Genomic DNA, 26,347 nt, shown 5'->3' with positions numbered 1-26,347 from the left:
AGACTGAGCATCTTTCCAGAGTAGCCATTAAATGGTACAATCTGCCTTTCCCTTCGTACATATACAATGGACCCTGGTTGTGTATCACCCAAAGAGTGATACACTGGACATCACAGCATCATGTTTTTCACTCAACTCAGTTAATTGTGACTGTAGAGTTGACAGGTGATCTCCACTCGCTGCAGATGATGCAGCCGACTCTCCTCCGACTTGGACTAGCATGGACACCCCTGGGGTTTCTTCCCCCTCTGACATCCTGCAATGTCTCTTTTTGAACTTAACAGTCTCTTGGAATTCTTGTTTCTCTGGTCCCCTACCACTGTGCCGCTGACGTCTCGTCCTCAGGTAGCAGTGGTGCTCTCACCAGGCTGGGCAGAACTTCTCTTCACCATTACTGTTGTCTTGTTACTAGGCACTAGCACTACCAAAATCTTATCAAACCACAAAAAATAATCTATAGACCAAATCAACCTGGAAATCCCACTTCTGACACCAAAAAGAGGTGGTTGTGTGACCAGGCTATGTGTGGCCAGTAGGACACCAACACACACACACAGTCTAGACGGCTCCCCAAATGTGGGCTCTATTTCCTGACTGTTCTCCCCCCAACTCAGGTAGAGGGCAGTATTAAATTTGGTTGAACTGTCAGTTTATTTATAACATAAATACATGAATTACCATTTATCTCCCTCAAACGATTTTGGAGGATAATAAAGGAAAAATAAATGGTAACAAATAAAAACTTCTTGATTAAAACTAAAAATAAACCTTTGCAAGACAACACCAGACAAGACAACAGTAGTGGCAATTTCTATAAAATAAAACACACACTACTGAGCATCATTCTGAAAATACATGTGCAATAAAACAGTACATTACAGAAACATTTCGGACATACAGTGTATTAAACATACACACCTTAATATCCTAACTGGGGCCTCACTCTAGAAATGGCGATGAACACCCGAAAAGCACGTTGAACGGTGTGCTCTCCCCTCTGCATGAACAGAATTAGTAAGCAACATCCCCAAAACACGTCTTTAACATAATGCCAAAACTGAACAAAAGTAACAACCATAAGGTTACTTACGCCAATTAAGTAATCTTATGTTATATTTCTAGATTGGATTACTGCAATTCCTTATTATTGGGCTGTTCTAGCTCCTCTATTAGGACTCTACAGTTAGTTCAGTTAGTCCGTCTTACATTGAAGATCTTATTGAAGTGTATCACCCCCCCAGGGCCCTTCGATCCAAGGATGCAGGATTTCTGGTGACCCGTCGGGTTTTTAAGAGTAGAATAGGAGGCAGAAGCTTCAGCTATCTAGCCCCTCTACCCTGGAACGATCTCCCAGCTTTGGTCCGGGAGGCAGACTCCCTTAGCTTATTTAAGAGTAGACTAAAAACCCTCCTCTTTGATAGAGCCTACAATTAAAATAACCCCCCCCCCAAATAAAAAAAAAAGCTACTATAGGCCTAGGCTGCTGAGGGTATTTTTCTCCGTCTCTCCCGTTAAAGGGAGTCACTCTGGAGCTTCTGTCACTTCTTTCTTTATCTTTCTATGCTCCTAGAATTTATTATTATTGTCAAATCACACTCTCTGTCTGCACAATACTGTCGTTGTCTTTGTGCCTCTGTTCCACAGGTGGAGAACGTGGATGGAAGACAGGATATCGAAAGGCCTGGAAAACCCACCCCCAATTCAGCGACAGTGCACTACGGACATTAAACTCAAACTGGCCTGTCTGCCACTCTCTCACTCTCTCTCGCTCTGTCTCTTTTTCTTGACCTATCTCTTTCCCCAATGTATTTCTCTTTCCCAACCAACAGGTCAAGGCGGATGACCGCCCTCCAGAGCCTGGGTCCTGCCCAGAGTTTCTTCCTAAATGAGGGAGTTTTTCCCTGCCACCGTCGCTTATGCATGCTCTGGAGGGCATAGTTGGCTTTCTATCTGTAAAGAGCTTTGAAATGTCTTCAGATGTGATTAAGCACTATATACGTGTATGAAAGTTGATTGATTGATTATCCACAACGTGGTCAACTCAGCGTCTTTCTTCAAACCCGCCGATAACCACCTGTCTCCGCTCCGTATCTCTCTCATCCACGAAGTGAGTGTGCGACTGTAGCGCGCCAATAACTTCCCACGTGACCCGACTTTTGCGCTCCACCAACATCCCACGTGAACAGATGTCAGCCCAGGTAAACGTCCTGTGGACGCAACTAAAATTGCGACTCCTACTGGCCAACCAACAGTGCAACACCAGGCAGTATGAAGTACTCTAACTGCTTTATTATAAACGTGTGTGTGTGTTTCAGACATGCTGCTTAGTCAGAAAACCATTTTCTGCAGTGGCATTAAAGAATCATTCAACTGAATCATACACGAGGGCTTTTTTAAGGTGGGGGAACCCGGAGTACCTGAAGGAAACTCCTTCACACTCAGGGGAGCATGCAAAGGCCACACAGAAAGGTCACGTTGTGTATTGAACTCACGACTTTATTGCTGTGAGGCTACAGTTAAGTACTTTGACACTATGCCATATATGTGTTCTTAAGCAATCTACACTGAACATTTATAAACCAAAGATCAATGAAAATGACTATTGTGTCGTAAATCACAAATGGATAAAATATTTCCACGCAGATGGCTGGTTGAATGCTGCTGGTCCACGCAGCTGTGTGCGTGCGTGTGGGAGAGAGAGGGAGATAAAGGCAGAGGGAGAGGAGAGGAGATAGACAGAGGTTTCATCTCACTGGAACAAACAGTAACTCAAGGAGTCTATCCATCGCATACGTTTTTTCCAGGTCAAGCTGATGTGCAGTGAGCGCATATTGACAGATGAGATTATCTAAAACTGCATCCCTGTGATACCGACTGATTGCTTTTTGTAGGTGGATTTCAGCTGCTGAGGTGAGTTAATTGAAGTACATATTCAATATCCATTCAGACGGTGTTGAGATCTTTTTCGGACTATATGACCATAACAAAAATCTCAATTTGCGGATGTCAACGTGAGTAAGTCGTGCAAGCACCCGTATTGTCAGAGGGCTAAGAAAATGTCTGTATTGTCCGCAAACGTTTTTGCAACAATATTTTAAACATGGTCTTATTAACTTGCTTTGGCATTCAGCGTAGCGCGCTGTTTCCTAACGCCGAAGAACGAGGGTGTGTCTACTGGACCTCATCACTATAGTCTTGTTTACTGAATCCTAAAACGCTTGTGACACATGATACATTTTCTTTTTTCCGTGGCTGCCATCATCGTGACGGCGCCCCAAGATGAAAAAAAAACCAACAAAAAAATAAAACGTGTATGATGTCATTGTTGTCAGTGTCAGCGGTCGCTGCTCCATCTGACGATCCACAGGTTGGTTGCGCAGACGTCACACATCAAGTGGTAAATATGTCTGGCGCGCCAGCCAACGTTGCGTGAACGCTTGGTAGAGCGATCTGTGATCTGCGTTGGCATCATCATGGAGAGGTTTCTGAGCAATATTGTTGTCGGTAGCAAAAACGAGCGCTGATCATCCAATGCCCATCTCCTGCCGCTGACGTATGTTTGCCCATAACAATGTGCGCCGATTTATCCAAGAAATGTCCTCCTGCCTTCAAAGCCGCCTGCCACACCCATCTCTCCTTGTTTGTCCTTGTAAGACGATAAACCATCTAAGCACATTGTTTGGAAGCAGTTGCTATGGAGATAACTGGATGTTATCGTACTAAAACCCGGTGATGGCCGACATAAGGCACCAAGTTGTTTTATCTGTCGCCCGCTTGTTGCGTGACCCATTTAGCTGCTCCACATATTAACTGATTCTGAAAAATAGGGAATGGGCTTTTTTTATTTATTTATTGCACTACGTGTACATAGAGCTCTCTGAGTCATTGGTCACCATCATCATCCTCTCAGTATCCAGAGCACGAGCCTGGACATAAATATTGACGTTTGGCACACACCAGCCAACCTATTTAAAACCCTGATTATACTAGAGCCGAAATTAGGGGATTGGTAGGGATTTTTCATGTAAAACAAGCAAACAAACAAACAGACAAACAAAAAAATCACATTTAGTCAACAGTAGGTGAATGCAGTGTTTTTCATTAAATTAAGTCAAATGAAATGTATAACATTTTCCCGAAGAATCTTATTACATTTCTTGCATTTACTTTAAAGGCTTCATTCATTCTGTTCTGGAATTGCCACTATCATACATCAAACTGCCCTTCCCCTCACTTCAACAGTGTCTCCTCTGTGTGCCCTTCACCTAGCCCTCTACTGACATATCATGTCTGTTCATTCTTCTATCTCACTTTTAGCCCTTTCTTTGTTCCGGCATCACAGAGAGCTGCCTCTCTACCTGCTGTTCTCTTTTCCTACCCAAACAGATGCAGCTGCTCTGCCTGCCCTTTTTCTCCTTCCTCTGTTAGAAAAGAGACAAGGCTAAATGTCAAACAAAATTTTGATAATCAATGGTGTCAATAAGAAAAGATGGAAAGGAAATTGCAGATGTTGTTTACTTATTGAGAGATGATGCAGTTGAAAAAATGAATGATACTTAATAATGATTAGTGCATGGAGAACATTTAACACTGATTCAATAATGGTTTGAATAATAAAAACATAAGAGATTCATATTGCACAGCAACAAACGTGTTGTGGAAGGCGCTATGGTCTCATTGTTGTCTTTGTTTCAAATCATTGATTTTAACAAATATATAACATTAGACTGTATATGAAGAAATTGTGGACCACTGTTGTCACTGATGTCAAAGGCCTTTCAGGTTCACGTTAATAATTTATGAGGGAGAAGGTAATGGAATGTCCGTAGCTTGGGGTCTCTTAAGTAAAACAATAAAAACAAATTGCAGTTTGATGATGAAATGAGATCTTATGGGATCATGGGAACTGTTGTCTTCAATCGGTAGGCCAGAAGTGTTGAATCACTGGGGTGATTGGTTTGCTTTGAAGAGCAGTTTCTTAAAAATGTCACAAGGTCCTTTGTCATAGTCATAGTCAACTTTATTGTCAAATGTACCATATATGAACGACATACAGCACAGATGAAATTACAGTCCTCTCAGACACACAGGCAGTAAAAAAACTGCTCTAGCGGGAGAGGGAGGAGCTGCTGCATGTGCACGTGCCACCATCCTATCCTATCCCAATAGGCAACAGAACCCAACAGAACCCTCATTGAGGAAGAAACTCAGGGCAGTACCCAGACTCTGGAGGGCGGTCATCCACCTTGACCGGTTGAGTGGGAAAGGAGATATACTGGGGATAGAGACAGGGCAAGGAAAAGAGAGAGAAAGAGTGGCAGATAGGCCAGATAGAATTTACAGTCCAAATTGTGCTGTAGTTGCTGAAGTGGGGGCGGGATTTCCAGGCCTTTGGATTTCCTGTCTTCCATAATTTCTCCCCATCTGTCAAGGAGAAGCACAAAGACACAAAGACAGTGGCAGTATCTTGCGTGGAAAAAAAACTTCATCCCCCCAACAATACTCATTTCCGGTTTGATCTTCCATTAATTAGCTTCCATAACAGGGGCTGTACAAAAGTTATCAGAGTAGAAGTGGGGGTCAATGATTTTTAGCTTTACTTTCAATGAAAGAAAGCCGATTAATCAACCAAAAATCAGAGGTGGTAATTGCTCTGCTTTATGTTGACCTCTTAATGTACACTTAATCCAGAACCCTATAACAAAATAAACAAGGAATATTTAGTGACATATCGGGCTAGATGTTACTCCAAGGTTCCCACTGCAGACTGCCGTTAGCTTGCACTAAACACCCAGCGATTGGGGGGGGGGTGTTAGCTGATCCCATGCTGCCGTGTGAGATTCACCAGTGCGGCCTTTTCCTCTGCGGTTGCCCATCTCGGGGCTACCATAATGCCTCCTAATCTCCGAATGCAACTGCGATGTGTTACATTAAATTCCCATAAAACCTGTAATAATTACCATGAATAATAATGCAGACCTCCTTTAGAATAGAGTTTTGTAATGCAAACATGTACAGATATTTATTGTAGTTTAAAGAGCATTTCAGTATTATGAGTTTGACTGACTGCTTGACCTTTAACTTCAGAGAGGCTTTAGGACCAGATTGTCAAAATGCCACTAAATACATACACTGATATCTATGACATTTAACATGCTTTTTAGAGAGAAGAGACTCGATAACATGGCACACCCCTCTCTATCTACCAGCTGAGTCTCATCTCTCCTTCCAGCATCCAGCCAGCCCATTAGTCTGACATTAAGAGATCGATGCAGTACAACAGAGCATCCGGATGTAAGCACACTGGGAAAACAGAGACTTTTATTTTGTAAATCTCTTAGTAGCTCAATCATATAAAATTTAAACTTCCAAATTATGGTGTCTTTACTCTCTTCAACAAGTTTTTTTATTGCATTTTGGGGACACTTGAAAGTTTTGTTTGCACTGAGAACAGTGAAAGAAGAGACAATGTGATTATCCCAGTTAGACCGCAGTTTTATCTGTCCATCAATCGTTCCTAACTATCCCATGATGTAAAAATAATTTGGACTGCATGTGATGATGGAAAGATAATGGGGTGGATCCAAATGAAAAGCAAAAGGTAAGAAGAAGGTGCAGATCAAGTTGAATTATGGTCAATTTTCCACAGCGATATTTCATTTGGGTAGCCATCCCCAGGCTGGTTTGAGCTTTAAGTAGCAGAATAAACTTCAGAAAATAACATCATTATCTTTTAATTAGAAGAAACTTTAACTCGGGCTCCACGGTGGTGCAATGGGTGGCACTGTTGTCCCACAGCAAAAAGGTTCTGGGTTTAATTCCTGTCTGTGCAGAGCTTATGTGTGAGTGCTCCCCGGGTTCCTCCCACCTCCAAAAACATGCAGTTTAGGTGAATTGGTTGTTTCAAGTTGTCTGTAGGTGTGAGTGTGAGTGGCTGTTTGACTTTTGTGAGGTTTTAAATTAGACGATCACAATTATGTCACCTACAAGAAGATGGATGGATGGATGGATGGATAGATGGATGGATGATGGATAATGGATGGAAACTAACTTTCACCTCATAATGAGATGTTTTCTGTTATTTTAAAATCATGTTTCCTGTAATATCAATATACTGTATATTCTTGTTCTGGGGTAAACATATTCTGTATATTATGTTATATATATTATTTTATATATATTATATTATACATTATTATTATTATTATGTTATATATATATTATATTATATTATATTATATTATATTATATTATATTATATTATATTATATTATATTATATTATATTATATTATACGTGTTCTGTATATTAACATATACAGATCATATCATATATATACATATATCATCATATACATATATATATATATATATGATATGATATATGATATGATGATGATGATATATATATATGATGATATATCATATGATGATGATATATATATATGATGATATATATATATATGATATCTGTATGATATGATATATGTATATATATATATATATATCATATACATATATCATATCATACAGATCATTATCCAGTATTATTTGTTATTTAATGCCTGAGCAGTGGATATATGCAATTTCCTCCGGGATTAATAAAGTATCTATCTATCTATCTATCTATCTATCTATCTATCTATCTATCTATCTATCTATCTATCTATCTATCTATCTATCTATCTATCTATCTATCTATCTATCTATCTATCTATCTATCTATCATATAGATCCTCATACTTACAGTAAATTATCATCTCATTAACCTTTTCTTTAATAAGAGATAGTTTAGCTTTAAAAAATGAAGTAATTGTATCACCAACTGGTAACCCTATCTATTCTGGTTATTCAGTAAGCTAAGAGTACATGCCATTAGAATAAAAGCCTATATAGTTCTTGTGCTCTGCTGTTACCATTTTGTATTCTATAATCTCATAAAAGTCCTAGTTACAAGTGTGTTTCTCTGATTGGTTGGGCGGCTCAAACGTCAAATACACAAAGGAGCACTAACATACAAATAGCGTTCCGGCAGGAGAGCTACAGTCAGTCCCTCGCCTAATGACTCTAATGGACTCTGTTCATTTAAGTGCACTGTACCCTCTACTACACATGCAGTTGAAGACAGACAAGCAGCCAGGCAGGTGGATGGACATAAATAGACCTATTCAATCAGAGAACCAGTTAGTCGGATGATGGAAATAAATGAGGGCCTGAAAGCAGACAGGTGGACGGCCAAGTGGTGCCCTCATGCAGGAAAGATGAAGCCTGGGATAAATAGACCTACTCTTTATTACTTTGAACAACTGCATCAAATGCATTGCTGTCAAATCTAGCAACTATCTGTATTTTGAAATATTACTTATAAATCTCTGTTAACCCTTTGGTAGACACACCAAGCATTTAATGTGCTCAGGAAATTGGACCCCTTACATACACTGATGTGTTTTCATCAGTGCTACAATCACTATTTAAAAAAATATTTATAACTTTTCTTCATAGATGACTAAATAATGTAAACCTTTTTCAAACATATCAAACCAGTGGGATTTTTATAAATGAAACCTAGAAATCTGCTTGGATGCTCACAGCAATGGAAGAAATGGCCAAAGTTCACCAAGTATATCAAGTATAGTGTGTTTTTACATTAGATTTTCAGATATAAGTGTAAGAAAGTGTACAACATTCATACCATCATGCAGTTTTAGTTGCCAAAACATAGTAGAACAATACTTAAACCATAAAACTATGGTTATATAATGCTTATTTTTTGACTGACATTTTTTCTGTTGTAAACCAAAAGGACATTGTGTCTTGATGATGTTAAAAATTATCATAGTTGTTGGAGGGGATGGTTACATGGGTAGATGCATGGATGGATGGATGTTTATGTTTAGTTTATTTGAAAGGGGACAACACATTAGTGGCAGCGCTAACCACTGATCCACCGTGCCGCCTAGTTTTTTTTCTAGTCACTTGCAAGTGTTTGTCCAAACAGTAGTCACATTTTCAAAACTCTAAACACAATTAGCACAGAATCGGTCTTTTGTGGCCATACCATTCACACATTTCATGTTGCTTTCACATTATACGCAGTCAGTGAACATAATTCCACAATGCTTACATTTTCTTAACAGACAAGCTCTACCTCCCAACAAAATTATGGATTATGGATATCACAGCTGATAAACAAACAATTTAATACAGTTTATTTCAGTCGCTAACAAGCGCTTATCCATAGTACTTCAAATACATTTTTTAAACTCTCAACACAGACTCACACCTACAAAACACAATTGACCAAATGTTTAATTTTCTTCTCAAAAATACGTTTCATTAAATATATACTAACTCTTCATTTCAAAATAGAATACATTTTTTTCTGCACACACACTTTACCAAAACACTGGAAATTTGACTCAAAATGAAATTACTATGTCAAACAATAATGCTTGTTTTCACTTCACTTCATAAAGTACATGCAGTCAATCAAAGTACACCAGGTTTCAAAGTACTTGGTATTGTTGACATTATAAAAATTCCACAGACTTTCCTGTTTCAGTTTTATTGGTATTTGCATGCAAAATGTACACAAAATTTCTTGGTTGGGAATTTAATATCCACATGTAATGTTCAAATTCAAAAGCATTCCAATAAAGAACAAATCAGTTTGTTCCCTTTACAGTTTATTACAGGAGGTACAGTAAAAATACTGTTTACAATATGAAAAGAAAAAAATTACAGTGAACAAAATATCCATGAAACACACAAGAAAACAAACTAACAAAACAAAACAGGAAACAGCCCAGAAAAAAAAGGAGGGGGGCTTACATAAAAAAAACCACAGAATTACTGTCTCTAACCTCTACGATCTCTGGTATCATCCAAGGCGACGCACCTGGGATAGAGCCGCTTGGTGTGCCGGATCCACCCTTGGTAACGATCAGCTGTGTGTCAATGGGGGGGCAGGTCGTTCATTGTTCCAAGATCGGTGTTTCGATTCCCACTCCCGCACAAAAATACCCAGAGTGTGAGCTGACAGCTCACGTCCAGAGCACTGCCGAGGCGCCCTTGGGCGAGGTGCCGTCCCCCCTGACAAATTGCTCATTTGGGCGCACCATAATGGAGCTGCCCACCCCTTTACCTCCACCTGCATGTGTACAAGCCCCCTGTGTGTGTTTGCGTGTTCAGGGTCTGTACACACTAATATATGCACGTATTAATTACTAACACTAGAGTAGGTCACTTATTTCCCTTTTGGGATTACAGTTTTTTTAGTCGCTAACCAGTGTTTGTTCAAACAGCAGTCACATTTTCAAAACTCTAAACACAATTAGCACAGCATCAGTCTTTTGTGGCCATACCATTCACACATTTCATGTTGTTTTCACACAATATGCATTCAATGAATATATTTCCACAATGCTTTCATTTTCTTAACAGACAAGCTCTACCTCCCAACAAAATTATGGATTGTTTTTTTTATTATTTACGAATGTTAACACACAATATCCCACAATAGCAACAACGATATTCCAAAGCTTAGGTACAGTATAAAAACCTCTGATTCTGCAATATTATCACTTCAAAAACAATATATCGCAGCATGTAAACAATTGAATTTTTTTTAAAATTTTTGATATTTTTTTTTAATTTTATATACTCAATCCTGAAAAGGAAATTAGTGGCACACTCTAGTGTTAGTAATTCAAACGTGCATATATTAGTGTGTACAGGCCCTGACCACACACTCACACATATAGGTGTCCTGCATGCATGCGGGGGGGGGGGGGTCGAGTGGCAGCTCCTTTATGGAGCCCAAATGAGCAACTTCCACATCCACTTCCACTGACACCTTCCACTGTCAGCTCACACTCCGGGTATTTTTGGATGGGAGGGGGAATCGAACTGATGATTTTGGAACATTGGACGACCCGCTCTACCACTGAGTCACTGCCCCCCCATTGACACACAGCTGATCATTGCCCAGGGTGGATCCGGTTCTATCCCAGGTGCTTCGCCTCAGATGTTATCAGAGAGATTAGAGACAGTAATTTTGTGGGTTTTTACGTAAGCCCCCACCCCCCTTTTTCCAGGCGTTTTGCTGTTGTTGGGTTTTTTTTTCAGAATGCTCTTGTGGGTTTCATGGCTATTTTTTTCACTGCAGGCTTTTTCTTTTCTATCATATTGTAAACAGTATTTTTACCGTACCTCCTGTAATAAACTGTAAAGGAAAAAAACTGTTTTGCTCTTTACTGGAATGCTTTTGAATGTGAAAATTGCATGTGGACATAAAGTTCCCAACCAAGAAATTTTGTGTACATTTTGCAGGCAAATACCATTAAAACTGAAACATAAAAGTCCATGTAATTTTTCAAATGTCAACGATACCCAGTATTTTGAAACCTGGTGTACTTTGATTGACTGCATGTACCTTATGAAGTGAAGCATTATTCTTTGACATAATAATTTCATTTTGAGTTGAATATCCAGTGTTTTGGTAAGGTGTGTGTATTTTGAAATGAAGAGTTAGTGTTTATTTAAAAGTATGTGTTTTTGAGAAGAAAATTAACCATTTGGTCAATTGTGCTTTTTAGGTGTGAGTCTGTGTTAAGAGTTTTGAAAATGTGACTGCTGTTTGGACTAACGCTTGTTAGCGACTGAAAAAAACTGTAATTTAGTATATAACATGAAATAAAAAAATATTCAATTGTTTGTTTATCAGCTGTGATATATTGTTTTTGAACTGATGTCATTGCAGAAGCAGAGGTTTTTATACTGTATCTAAGGTTTGGAATATTGTTGTTGCTATTGTGGGATGTTGTGTGTTAACATTCATAAATAATAATTTTTAAAAATCCATAATTTTGTTGGGAGGTAGAGATTGTCTGTTAAGAAAATGAAAGCATTGTGATAATTTGTTCACTGACTGCATATTGTGTGAAAGCAACATGAAACGTGTGAATGGCATGGCCACAAAAGACCAATGCTGTGCTAATTGTGTTTTAGAGTTTTGAAAATGTTTGGACAAACGCTTGTAAGTGACTGAAAAAAACTGTAATGGACACACAGCTGATCATTGCCATGGGTGGATGCGGCATACCAAGCAGTTCTATCCCAGGTGCATCGCCTGGGATAATATCAGATGCGATGTAGATGAAAACATGTGGCCAAACCCTGAAGATCGTACAGATTAGAGATAGTAATTTTTGTTTATGTAAGCCCCCCTCCCCCCTTTTTTTCTGGCCTTTTTGCTCTTGTTGTTTTGTTCAGAATGCTTTGTGTGTTTCATGGATATTTTGTTCACTTTAAGCTTTTTCTGTTCTGTCATATTGTAAACAGTATTTTTACTGTACCTCCTGTTACAAACTGTTAAGGAAAAAAACTGATTTGGTCTGTACTGGAATGCTTTTGAATGTGAACATTACATGTGGTCATACAGTTCCCAACCAGGAAATTTTGTGTATATTTTGCAGGCAAATACCAATAAAACTGAAACAGGAAAGTCTATGCAATTTTTATAATGTCAACAATACCCAGTATTTTGAATCCTGGTTAACTTTGATTGACTGCATGTACCTTATGAAGTGAAAACAAGCATTATTCTTTGACATAATAATTTAATTTTGAGTCAAATTTCCAGTGTTTTGGTAAAGTTTGTGTGCGGAGAAAGATGTGTTCTATTTAAAAAATGAAGAGTTGGTATATATTTAACAATATGCGTTTTTGAGAAGACAATTTTTCCATTTGGTCAATTTCGTTTTTTTTAGGTGTGAGTCTGTGTTAAGAGTTTGGAAATATTATTTCAAGTATAGGTAAGCACTTGTTAGCGACTGAAAAAAAACATGAATTATGAATGTCTGCAACTAACAAACATAACTAATGCAAAATACACATTCTTTCGTAGGAAACAAACTAGTGTGTCTTAATGGAATAATTTGTGCGAAGATAGGCCAAGGCTGTGTGATTTTCACTGGGAGGAAGGAGTAATTTTCTGCCAGGAAAAGACACGCTGATCGTTATACAGGGTGAAAAATATCCCCGTGCATTCCACATTAATCAAACTAGGGGTGTAGACACCGCTGCTATTTTGTGATCCCTGCTTTCACATAAAACTTATTGTATATGTGTGGTGCCATAGTACGTGTGTCTTGGAGTACTGTATCTTACAGCTGACTTCGCTTTTTTTGTCTTTGTCTCTCACCCTCCCTCTTTGTTATTGTATTTCAAGTTGCCATGGAAACTGTTTTGCTCTTCCTCTCTTCTCTCCTGGTGTGTGTAGCTGGTAAGTGTCCCACTTCTCATGAAACATGCACACGCACACACACACACACACACACACACACACACACACACACACACACACACACACACACACACACACACACACACACAAAAAAAAATTGTCTATGAGAATACAGGGAAGTGGTGTCACATGAAAAGATTCACAGGGTATGGGCTCATTGCAAACATCAATTTGACAGTTATTGTGTGTGTGTGTGTGTGTGTGTGTGTGTGTGTGTGTGTGTGTGTGTGTGTGTGTGTGTGTGCGCGCGTGTGCGTGTGCGTGTGCGTATGTGTGTGTGTGTGTGTAAGTGTATGTGCGTGCATGTGTGTGTTTGTGTGAGTGCGTTTGTGTGTGTGTTTATGCGTGTGTTTGTGTGCTTGTGTGTGTGTATGTGTGTGAGAGAGGAAAACTGTGCATGATTAAGTGTTTAGACGTAAATGCATACTCGCATCATCACACACTAGATAGATATGAATAGATGTAAATCAATCAATACTACTAGTCTGTCTAATCTTCATTTTTGTTCTTCTTTCACTCTCTGACTCAAACTACTTCCGCTCTCAGCTGTAGCAGACCCCAGTGTGCAGGGTGAGTACCCCAGATGTAATCTTTCATGGGGTTCACGCCTCAGACTGTCAAATTGATGGATTGTTTGGTTTTCAGATCAAATTATGGATTGCTCTCCAACGGCAGAAAGTGGCAGCTGTGGTAGGTTACGGATAATCTGACACAACTGCGTGATGGTTATGAATAAATTCATAGAGAGAAAGAACAGCTGAGGCGATGAGGGTGGTAGGTTGCAACACAAGAGTTTGAGCAGTAAATATTTTTCAAATACAAATTTTTAAATATCTACTCTAAAATTTTAAGATCAGAAATTGGCATTCAACTGGAGTTCATAAGGAAAGATTGAGACTGGATTGGACTTTTGTAAGAAGGAAATTCTATTTTGTGCTCTTGCCTTATGTTATAAATGTATTATCTGATGATTTGTTGGTTATTACATACCGCTTCAAAGTGGTGATGTAGTTGTCAGTGTTTGTGTGTTCGTCTGTTCATGTGTCTGTCCGACTGTCCATTCGTTGGTATGTCCACCAAATATCATCACAACCGTTGCAAATGGAAATATGAAAGAAAAAGCACATTACTCAGGCGGCAAAGGGGATGAAAATGAGATGATGACCTAGATGATGAATAGGTCAAGGTCAAATTTCCACTTTTGTACACTCAGGAACCAGATAAAGATAGAAAGATGAGGGAGAAGGCCAGTGTGAGTAAGACGATAGATCAAAGCTAGTGCTTTGATCAATGAAAGTAGGTTAGAATACTAGCTTTGATCTGTGACCTATGCAAGTAAGTCAGTCTCATCTTTTTCTTTTCCTTTCGGCTTTTCCCTTCAGGGGTCGCCACAGCGAATCAATTGCCTCCATCTAACCCTGTCCTTTGCATCCTCTTCTCTCACACCAACTACCTTCATGTCCTCCCTCATTAAATCCATAAAACTCCTCTTTGGTCTTCCTCTTGGCCTCCTGCCTGGCAGTTTAAAACTCAGCATCCTTCTACCAATATATTCACTATCTCTCCTCTGGACATGTCCAAATCATCTCTGACTTCATCTCCAAAACCTCTAACATGTGCTGTCCCTCTGATGTACTCATTCCTGATCCTATCCTTCCTGGTCACTCCCAAAGAGAACCTCAGCATCTTCATCTCTGCTACCTCCAGCTCTGTCTCCTGTATTTTCCTCAGTGACACTGTCTCTAGACCAAACAACATCGCTGGTCTCACCACAGTTTTGTACACCTTTCCTTTCATTTTAGCTGAAACTCTTCTATCACACATCACACCTGACACTTTTCTCCACTTTTCATCCTGCCTGGACCCGCTTCTTCACCTCTTTTCCAGACTCTCCATTGCTCTGGACTGTTGACCCTAAGTACTTAAATCCTCCACCTTCTTGATCTCTTCTCCCTGTAACCTCACTCTTCCACTTGGGCCTCTCTCATTGACACACATGTATTCTGTCCTTCATTCCTCTCCTTTCCAGGACAAACCTCCACCTCTCTAGCTTCTCCTCCACCTGTTCCCTGCTCTCACTGCAGATCACAATGTCATCTGCAAACATCATAGTCCATGGGGATGCCTGTCTGACCTCGTCAGCCTGTCCATCACCATAGTGAACAAGAAGGGGCTCAGAGCTGATCAATGATGCAGTCCCACCTCCACCTTGAAATCCTCTGTCACAACTACAGCACACCTCACCACTGTATTACAGACCAAACAACATTGCTGGTCTCACCGCAGTTTTGTACACCTTTCATTTCATTTTAGCTGAAACTCTTCTATCTCACATCATACTGCTGCTCACAAATGCTGACTTCTGCCCTTAGTCTAGCTTCGACTACTCTTTCCCATAACTTCATTGTATGGCTCATCAGCTTTATTCCTCTGTAGTTGCCACAGCTGTGCACATCTCCCTTGTTCTTAAAAATGGGCACCAGCACACTTCTCCTCCATTCCTCAGGCATCTTCTCACTATCTAATATCTTGTTGAACAACCCAGTCAGAAACTCTACCGCCACCTCTCCTAGACACTTCCAAACCTCTACAGGTATATCATCAGGACCGACTGCCTGTCCATTCTTCATCCTCTTCAGTGCCCTCCTCACTTCCTCCTGACTAATCTTTGCCACATCCTGGTCCACAACAGTCACCTCTTCTAGTCTTTGTTCTCTCTCATTTTCCACATTCATCAACTCTTCAAAATACTCTTTCCATCTTTCCATCACACTACTGGCACCTGTCAATAGACTTCCATCCATATCCTTAATCACCGTAACCTGCTGCATGTTTTCCCATCTCTGTCTCTCTGTCTTGCCAAACGGTATAGATCAATCTCTCCCTCCATACTGTCCAACCTAGCATACAAGTCATCATAAGCTTCTTGTTTGGCCTTTTCTATGATGGCGGTGCACAGGGTTGCAGCGGCTTCTGGAGCTCCCGCTGTAATGCCCATTTCTAGCGCTTTAAGAAATCATCTGAACAGCAGCTTAACAGCAAATGTGAAGTACAGCCCAGCCGAACTGTACTTCATCAGAAATAACCAAATGGCATCAATTTCACTAACGGTGAAAGCAACTCTCGGCAGACTGGGTATACTCAGAACGCGAGAGCGGCGCGGGGGGGCCCAAGGACGGACCGGCAAGAGGAAGCAATGTGCCCGGAGGCAGAAAAGAGGGAAGAGGGCTGGTTGGCTAACCCAGCTAAAATCCAGCAGACCACCAATCCCCTCACTCTTTTTGACCAATGTCCGTTGTTTGGACAATAAAATGGACATGCTACGCCTCCGGCTGGGGTCTGGGAGGAGATGAGGAGCTGCTGTGTGATCGGCCTCACGGAGACCTGGCTCAACAGCAGCATGCTGGACTCCGCTTTCCAGATCGATGGATTACAGCTGTTCCGAGCGGACCGGGACCATCGATCCGGGAAAACACGTGGGGGGGGACTGTGTGCATACGTGAACAGGGGTTGGTGCACAAATAGTGAACTGGTTAAGAGCTACTGCTCCGAGGCGATAGAACATGTGACCGTTAAATGCCGGCCGCACTATCTGCCTCGTGAGTTCACGGCAGTGTTTGTCACCATTGTTTACATCCCGCCGGGTGCTAATGCTAACGCTAATGGAAACGAAGCGTTACGTGAGCTGCATGACACCATCAGCTCACTGCAGACCAGGCACCCGGAGGCGTTTTACGTGGTAGCAGGGGACTTCAACCACGTTAAACTGACGGACACACTGCCCAGTTTTCACCAACACGTTACCATCCCCACACGTGGGGACAGCACGCTGGACTGTGTGTACACCAACCTACAAGGCGCATACAGGTCCCTCCCCCGACCACATCTCTATCCTGATGGCTCCAGCATATCGTCCCCTGGTGAAATCCCTCAAACCCACGAGGAAAACTGTCCCTGTGTGGCCCCAGGACGCGGCCCTGGTGCTCCAGGACTGCTTCCAACACACAGACTGGCAGATCTTCAGGGAGGCAGCCACACAGGGGGGAGAGGTGAACCTGGAGGAATACACTTCCTCTGTCCTCGGGTTCATCTCCAAGTGTGCAGACGATGTGACCAACACCAGAACAATCACCGTCTACCCGAACCAGAAGCCCTGGCTGAATGCAGAGGTGAGAGCTCTGCTGAAGGTCAGGGATGCTGCTTTCAGGGCGGGGGAGGCAGGGGCACTAAGGGCAGCAAGGAGGGCTCTGGATAAGGGCATAAAGGAGGCCAAATCCACCTATGCTCAAAAGATCCAGGGTCACCTGACTTCAGGGGACCCACGGAGCATGTGGAAGGGCATCAAGTGCATCACTAACTGTAACACCAGGAACGCACAGGGCCCGACAGATCCCTCCCTAGCAGACACCCTCAATAAGTTTTATGCCCGCTTTGAGGACCCCAACACCCCCCCAAGCACCAAACTAACCCCCCCCCCCCCCCGACGACACGCCCCTCAGTGTGACCACAGAGGATGTGAGGAGGACCCTGCAAAGGATTAACCCTCGCAAGGCTGCAGGCCCCGACGGCGTCCCAGGGAGAGTGCTGAAGGACTGTTCCGACCAGCTAGCAGAGGTGTTAACAGACATCTTCAACACCTCACTGCAGCTAGCAACGGTCCCCAGCTGCCTGAAGTCCGCCACCATCGTCCCGGTCCCCAAACGCCACTCAGTGAAGGAGCTGAATGACTATCGGCCAGTGGCCCTCACCCCGATAGTCATGAAGTGCTTCGAGAAGCTGGTCATGGCACACATCAAGGACTCCATAGACATTACGGTGGACCCCCACCAATATGCCTATAGGAGGAACCGCTCCACCGACGACGCCATCTCCTCTGTGGTCCACACATCCCTCACCCACCTGGAGAGCAAGGACTCTTACATCCGCCTGCTCTTCCTGGATTTCACCTCCGCATTCAACACCATCATCCCCCAGACCCTGGTGCAGAAACTGTTAGAGCTGGGACTGTCTGCCACCACAGGGAACTGGGTCCTGGACTTCCTGGAAGACAGATCACAGACTGTCAGGGTCAACAACACGGTCTCCTCCCCCATCACCCTCAGCACCGGCTCCCCACAGGGTTGAGTGCTCAGCCCCCTCCTGTTCACCCTACTGACGTATGACTGCTCAGCAAAACACCCGAGCTGTCATATCGTAAAGTTCGCAGACGACACAGTAGTGGTGGGACGCATCCACAACAATGATGAGTCCAGATACAGAGAGGAGGTGGAGCACCTGGTGCACTGGTGCAGACACAACAACCTCTGCATCAACGTGGGGAAGACCAAGGAGATGGTGGTGGACTTCAGGAGGAAGAGACACTCCCCTCCCCCCCTGCACATCGGAGGAGCAGCTGTGGAGGTGGTTTCCAGCTACAGGTACTTGGGGGTTCAACTCACTGAGGACCTCACCTGGAGCTGTAACACCTCCTACCTGCTCAGGAAGGCTCACCAGCGGCTCTACTTCCTCAGAAAGCTGAGGTGTGCTGGACTGGGGGGTCCCGTCCTGAAGGCCTTCTACAGGGGAGCGGTGGAGAGCATCCTCACCACCATCATCACGGTGTGGCACGGCAGCTGCTCTGCAGCAGGCAGGAAAGCTCTGCAGAGGGTTGTGAAGGCTGCACAGAGGACTGTAGGGGGTGGCCTACCTACCACCACAGAAATCTACACAAGTAGGTGTAGAAGGAGGGCCACCCACGTCATGAGAGACCCCACCCACCCAGCACACAGTCTGTTCCAACCCCTCCCCTCAGGCAGGAGACTACGGAGCATCTGGAGCAGGACCACCAGGCTGAGGAACAGCTTCTTCCCAGAGGCTGTTAGACAGCTGAACTCCTGTGGTGCTCTGTAGTCACCCTCACGACGCCCCGAGTGTCACCACAGACACACGGGGATCTGGTGCAATATGGTGCTTCATCAAGTGCAATGGATGGAGCACCCACATACTTACCCACATACAGCTGCTACACTGTAAATACCGGTAGACTTTGCTGTTCGAACACTTTTCAATTTACACTTACTATTCTTAACTTCTCTCTTTTCTCCTATTTATCTTACATTTTTAACCTATCTTTTCTTAACTTATCTTATTTATCTTATTTAATCTTATTTATCTTATTTATCAACCGGGCTTACTGGCACCTCCAGAGACATATTTCGTACTGCCATATTTAAACGTGTGTCAGCATGACAATAAAACTCTGATTCTGATTCTGATTCTGATTGCTACCTCTACCTTCACCTTACGTTGCATCTCCCTGTACTCCTGTCTCCTCAGTCCTCTCAGTGTCCCACTTCTTCTTAGCTAACCTCTTTCTCTGTATTCACTCCTGTACCTCCTCATTCCACCACCAAGTCTCCTTATCTACTTTCCTTCCAGATGACACACCAAGTACTCTCCTACCTGTCTCCCTGATCACATTAGCTGTAGTTTTCCAGTCATCTGGAAGCACCTCCTGGCCTCCCAGATCCTGTCTTAACTCCTTCATAAAAGTCATGCAACACTCTTCCTTTTTTAGCTTCCACCATTTCGTCTTCTGCTCTGCCTTTGCCCTCTGCCTTTGCCCTCTGCCTTTGCCCTCTTCATCTGAGGAATCACCGCCAGAGTCACCCTGCACACCACCATCCTATGCTGTTTGGCTACAATCTCGCCTACCACTACTTTGCAGTCACTGATCTCCTTCAGGTTACACCGTCTACGCAAGATGTAGTCTACCTGTGTACTCCTACCTCCACTCTTATAGGTCACCCTATGTTCCTGCCTCTTCTGGAAGAAAGTATTCACTATAGCCATTCCCATCCTTTTTGCAAAGTCAACTACCATCTGTCCTTCTGCGTTCCTCTCCTGGATACCAAACCTGACCACCACTAACAACATTGAACATCACACCTTCTATTTCTAGCTTCTATTTCTAGACTCATCACTCTATCTGACATTCTTTTTACCTCCAGGACATTCCTAACAAACTCCTCCTTCAAGATAACTCCTACTCCATTTCTCTTCCCATCTACACCATGATAGACCAACTTGAACCCTGCTCCTAAACTTCTAGCCTTGCTACCTTTCCACCTGGTCTCTTGGACACACAGTATGTCTACTTTCCTCCTCTGCATCATGTCAACCAACTCTCTACCTTTTTCTGTCATAGTTCCAACATTCAACGTCCCTATTCTCAGTCCTATACTCTTGGCGCTCCTCTTCTCTCTCTTCGTGCGAGCACACTTTCCTCCTCTCCTTCTTCGACCAACAGTAGTCCAATTTCCACCGGCGCTCTGTAGGTCAACAGCGCCGATGGCGGTCGTTGTTAACCCGGGCCTCCACCGATCCGGTATGGAAGTCATAGGTTTGATTTGCATGTTTGATATGGCAAAAATTTTAGGCCGGATGCCCTTCCTGAGACAACCCTTTGTATCTATCCGGGCTTGGGACCGGCACAATAAGACACTGGCTTGTGTCCACTTGTGGCTACATTGAAGTAGGTCAGGGTAAAATTTTGAATTCCGGGGTGTCGTGGGATGTTGCAGTCTGTGACTGCCTTGTTTATTGGTTTCATTTGAAAGTTTGTTTTAACCTGCATTTAGTTCATTCTTTTTTTTTTTAAATGTGATTGTTTGATTGTTTTCACCTCTTCCCAGTGTCACCTGTTTGTCACTGTCTTGTCACTTTATGTGCAAAGATTGTGTGTGTTCCCTTTTAGTTTCATATGGATTTCTTTCAACAAGTTCCAGCATTCTCACTTGAGTTTCCTTCATGTCCCTTGTAAGTTTTCTAAGTTTATTTATTGTCTTCCTCATGGAATTTTGGTACTGATTCATTTTGGTCTTCTTGGATTGTCTCTTTATATGAATTGACCTTCTTTCACGGCTGCCTGTAGTTTTTTCTTATTAAATAATTAAATATGTTTATTTATACAGATAAAAAAAATCACAAAGTGATTTACAGTTAGATAAAATGCACAAGCTACAAAAAGTTTTAAAGGATAAGATAAGATACACAATACAGAAATAATCATTGTTGGGATGAAAATATCCAGACAATGTTTTTAATTAGAAAGAGCTGTTATACTCATGTTAAAAGCCTTTTTGAAAAGACCTGTTTTCAGTTCAGCGTCATGGCCTTTGGTCTAATGATTTTCTAATGCAGAAGAGGAAATATGTCAACAGGTCGTTGAAGTACGATGGGATTTCTCCAAAAGTGAGCTCTAAAATGAACTCTAAAAAAGCTTTGCTGCTGTATTCTGGACAGACAGAATCCATGTAAGGAGCAGTTTTATTAAAACACAATAATCTAAAATAAGCTAAATCAGATGACATAAAAGCTTATATGATCAATTCCAGGGCTGGATTTCCAGCTGTACCTGTAGGGACTGTATCTTCGAGATACTGTTTTTCTTAAATGGAAAATGCATTTTTCATATGTTCCTTATCGTGACAATCCAATGACACAAATTTATCAAAAATGACTCCCAGGTTTTATATTTTTGTCTGGACAGGGTAGCCCAGGAGACCTAAATGTCAAGGACAGTGTACAATGTCACTGCAACACTCAGCTCAAAAATTTAAACTGTTCCTTTAAAGGGACAGTAAAGTTAATTTTAAGTGACTGTATGTTATTCATCATTATGAAAAATAGAAGAAAAAATAATCATCATCCCTTTGGTCAGAAAAGCTTAAAATCTGCGCCGCAGCAGCTTCGGCATTCAGTGGTCATGTGGAACATTATAACTAGTAAACAATATTAGAAGGGATAGGCAGGTAAATTGATTTGAATTGAAATAATGTCTTCGTCGTCAGAAACTGAAGAAGAGCTCCCTGTGAGCTCATCTGGGGGTGTAATTATTCTATATAATTATCACCCGATGTAAAAAGAGGATGAGAGTTTGGACATTTAGCAACTGATCCCAGGTGTCTTCATCTGAATCAGAGTCTGACAGAGATATCCAAGTAGTTTGTCCTGTTTTGGTTTACTGTGTGTATGGAAAAGTTAATCGCTCAACCGATGCTAACGCGCTACCATCGGTAGCACGATGCTAACATAACATATTATGTTAGCATTGAGCTGGCCGCCATTCGTTACTGTTGGACCTTGTGGAATTAATAACAACTCTAGTTTATATTAGTGTGTCTTGTATTTACAAAAGTATAAGGATCAGGACCTGACCTGCTGCTTTTGTATGTTTTATTTCAGTGTCACAGATCTCCTCAGTAAAATGACCTGTCTATCACGTTTGATATTGTTTACTTTTTGCGAATGCCATAATCACGCGATAATCTGATCATAAAAGCATTTATACAATGCCTCCAGTGGCTCCAGACATGAATTAATTATCCACTAAACCTTGGGAATTCAGAATAAATAATGGGTTGTCCAAAAAAGATCTTACCTTCAAATCTCTTTCGAAATCCTCCGAGGTAAAGAGCTCATGACAGACCCTCGGATCCTTGGTCATTTTGACCCGGTTTATCTGTGTCCTCCATCTCCTTCCTAGCTTCCCAGAGGGTATTCAAAGAACGATAGGTCCTTGTCTTTGTGTTCTTGATGTTCTGTTGACACAACCTTTCACTTCGCAGGTAACCATTATATTTACAGAGTTAATCGCATCGTGGATTGCATTGTCTTCTATGGGTGCCAAGCTAAGTTGGTCGCCGATGACGTATGACCCCCACGTGACCATTGGATGTGGAAACTGCTGCGGCGCAGATTTTAAGCTCTCTAACCAAAGGGATAATGCTGAGCATATTTTTTTTTCTTTTTTCATAATGATGAATAACATATATGTCACTTAACATTAACTGTTCTTTCCCTTTAAGGCCATCAAGCAAAGTTGTAAAGCTGAATCTCATTGAAAGGGGCAGTTAATTTGGATGCCCGTGCAAGGAGTTGTCAACTACAATAAAAAAAGAATAGGGCTCAGGAGCGGTAATGTAAAAATGAAAACTTTGAGTTGGCCTTGAAGTTGTTAAATTCAGTTTAGCTTCTTTAATTTTAGCCGCTACCTGTTTAAAAAAAGTGGGGACAATGCCAGTTAAAACCAACCAACCAACCAACCAACCAACCAACCAACCAACCAAACAAACAAACAAACAAACAAACAAACAAACAGTTTATAATCTGAAGAATGCAAAAACAATGATGATGGAAGGATGTGTTTGAGCAGGCTTTTTGGTGGCTATAAGACTATTGACACTCAGAACTGTAACTTGAATGTAGGCCATCCATCTGCAGAAGGCTGAACTGCTCTTGTCTACATTATCTGACTCATGCCAACACTTGGGTCCAACTCTGATAGTCGAAATGTTTTGTTTAAGATTTAGAGAAATGTTGTGTATCATTCTGCATACTTTTTCTTTTTTACAGATGGCAAAGAAGAAAAAGAAGAAAACCCATTTGTTTATGGTAGGTTTAGAAGAATCAAGTGTTTTCTGTGAACAATCCTCTGACGAAATGACACAGTTGTAACATGCCTTTCACCTTCTTCTAAATTGTTTCCATGATGCTCTGGTGATAACGTCTGCAGACTATGAAAGCCTGAGGATTGGCGGGTTGGCATTTGCCGTTGTGCTCTTCACACTAGGCATTCTTCTCATCCTCAGTAAGTGAACTTGTTTACGTTGTGTTTCTGCATCAAGTGGTCCAACTACATTGAAAATGAAATGTAACAAATATAAAATAACATTTGAATGATTTCCTTTAAAACCTTATTGCATGATTAGTGCAGCAGATAATACACCAAGCTAATTCCATTTCTGGACAAAATAACAGAATTTGTTTTTCTAGGTCGGCGATGCCGCTGCAGTGTGAACCAGAAGCCCAGGTACATCAATGGTCTTCTGACCAGGGAAAAAGAACCAACAATCTGGTGGTGTGAAGGATTCTTTCATATAAGATGATTTGGTTATATCTTGTGGCTGTTCTCCTCAGGGCCCCTGGAGATGAAGAGAAGCAGGAGGAGAACCTGATCGTTCCCAAGGGTAAGATGCTTGCAGCAGAAGCAGTAAATCAAGATTCAACACAGTGGAAAAAGTGTAACAATATTATAAAGAATGACATTAACACTATACAACTTTAAGTACTGCTCACATTCTTTACTATTAGGTGATATGACTAAACAGAAAAAGGAAGAAAACTGAAATTAAACTGAATTCTTGACTTGTTTCAGGTACGGTTGTTGCAGAAACTGTTGCGGAGGAATGAGGCAACTCAGTCGGACAGGACTTCCTTCTAAAACGATTACCTTCATTTGATATCAAGTCACTGTAACGTTGAAAAAAAAGATAATTATGATATCAGTTGTATAGCAGAGGAATAAGGAAATATACGATTCCAGGTGTTATATATATATATATACATGAACATTATGCGCCCTAAAGACAGACCTTTGCCCTGTTGTGCTTTGTCGTGACTGTCAGTCCCTCAGTGCTCTTGTTTGTTCCTGTGCCTTCCCGTAGCAGTCTTTCACTCTACATCTTTGTCTTAAAGTGGTACTTTTAATAAAAAAGAGCATCTTTGAGCCCTCATATAATTTATTATATTGTGTGGTCTGTTGGTCATCATTTAGTTATTGCCTTTAAGTTTAAAATTTGTCAATATGCTGTTTATTTTGTCAGTTGAAAAAAACCCTATATTGGTCAAATTTGTTAGCTTATGTAAGATATATTCATATATACTATATACACTATATAAATGCATAGATAAATAAGGATAGCTCGCTAAGAAGCTATACAGTTGTGTAGGATTCATTTGGATTTGAATGCTTGGGTGTGTTTGCGTGCACATGTGGGTACCTACTGTATGTGCATGCATGTCTTGTGTATGTACGATTGCCTGTATATCACATGTGCATGTGTATCCTTACATGTAAATGTGATTAGCCTTATATAAGACAATCTCAACTCCCATAGCTCTCCGTCTGAGCACTGGAATTGTTTCCAGATACCTGTATGAGCTCCTCCACAGCAGTACTCTACCATTTATTGTGGAGGGAGCTCCTGTATCAGCTGTCTCACTGCCTTTTTCTCCACTCATGCACGCAGCTGCACCGTCACTGGCGCCGTCAGGATTAACTTCTCTTCACAAAAGTATGATTAGTCTCACCTCACACACTCACAAGTGCTGCAAATGGTAATGCCTGCTTCTGTTTTTTTCTGGTTTATTGAATTACTTACTAACCAAGTCTCTTTTAGAGAACTTAATATTCACCTGATTTATGTGCAAGACTACATTAGTTGTAGCCTAATGTATGCCAAATCATAGTGAGAGAGCAGATTAACAGTCCTTTATATGACTCTCCATTCAGGTTAGACTTTCACCAATCTGAAGTCTGGTTATAGGCCGCCTGTTTTAAGAACATCTACTGTAAGAGTACAACCAGGCTGATGCTCTTTGTATGCTTGAGGCCTTGTGTACTGACCTGTTGTGCTTTTGGCATAAATAAATCAAAGTATGACTTCACATGATGTCCCAAGGGTTTTTAATGCTCCAACACTGTACATGGTTTCTAATCCAAATCAATGTCAACTAAAGTTAACAGATGAGTGGGGTTTATGTTACTGACTTTGTCAGAAAATGCAGAACCAGTTGTGAGCTGATCACTCTTCCATGATTCCAAAGGTATATTCTTTTTATTGGCATCAGAGAACAACTTTTATAGTCTGAGTAAATATATAACCAGATAACGAGTAGCCTGGAATATGTCTGTGGGTGTGTAGGAGTGGGTTGTGTATCTGGATCTTAAGGGTGGATCTGTGGGATGGATATGAAATCTGTTCCCGCCCCGTCTGGGGCCACGCAGATGCACACACACACATACACATACACACCTGGACAGAGGTAATTCACAGTCTTCAGCAGCTCTGGTGAGTGATTGCTTACTTTCCTAATGAAATGTTAAAACATATATACCAACATCATCATAGATGGGATCTTAGGAGCATGTTTTCCACTTGTGTTAATTAAATGGATATCTTGAAACCAGTTAGTGTCCAGAACATGTATTTCTGTGTGA

The 26,347-nt window shown here is 41.5% G+C and overlaps 1 protein-coding gene across 2 annotated transcripts; it reads left to right on the top strand.

Moving 5' to 3' along the window:
* The first annotated feature begins 2,747 nt into the window (after nt 1–2,747).
* Nucleotides 2,748–25,751, top strand: fxyd6 (FXYD domain containing ion transport regulator 6). Of its 2 annotated transcripts, XM_068318002.1 has the most exons (9): nt 2,748–2,910; nt 13,231–13,284; nt 13,852–13,875; nt 13,951–13,995; nt 23,701–23,739; nt 23,861–23,935; nt 24,121–24,157; nt 24,265–24,314; nt 24,503–25,751. In XM_068318002.1, the coding sequence occupies exons 2-9, from the start codon at nt 13,236–13,238 to the stop codon at nt 24,535–24,537; spliced, it is 354 nt and encodes a 117-aa protein (XP_068174103.1). In that variant the 5' UTR covers nt 2,748–2,910; nt 13,231–13,235; the 3' UTR covers nt 24,538–25,751. The 2 variants fall into 2 exon arrangements, with proteins under 2 accessions (XP_068174103.1, XP_068174104.1); XM_068318003.1 differs by lacking the exon at nt 13,951–13,995.
* Nucleotides 25,752–26,347: the final 596 nt, after the last annotated feature.

This window comes from Antennarius striatus, chromosome 6, assembly GCF_040054535.1.
Source record: "Antennarius striatus isolate MH-2024 chromosome 6, ASM4005453v1, whole genome shotgun sequence".
Classification (NCBI taxonomy): Eukaryota; Metazoa; Chordata; class Actinopteri; order Lophiiformes; family Antennariidae; genus Antennarius; species Antennarius striatus.
The sequence above is the reverse complement of the archived record's forward strand: the minus strand, read 5'-3'. Positions and strand labels throughout refer to the sequence as shown.

Excerpts from the sequence above, each read along its gene's own strand:
- fxyd6 (XM_068318002.1), top strand. The coding sequence starts at position 13,236 with ATGGAAACTGTTTTGCTCTTCCTCTCTTCTCTCCTGGTGTGTGTAGCT. Across the intron at positions 13,996-23,700 it reads GGCAGAAAGTGGCAGCTGTG|ATGGCAAAGAAGAAAAAGAA; the intron begins GTAGGTTACGGA and ends TCTTTTTTACAG. Across the intron at positions 24,158-24,264 it reads AGTGTGAACCAGAAGCCCAG|GGCCCCTGGAGATGAAGAGA; the intron begins GTACATCAATGG and ends TGTTCTCCTCAG.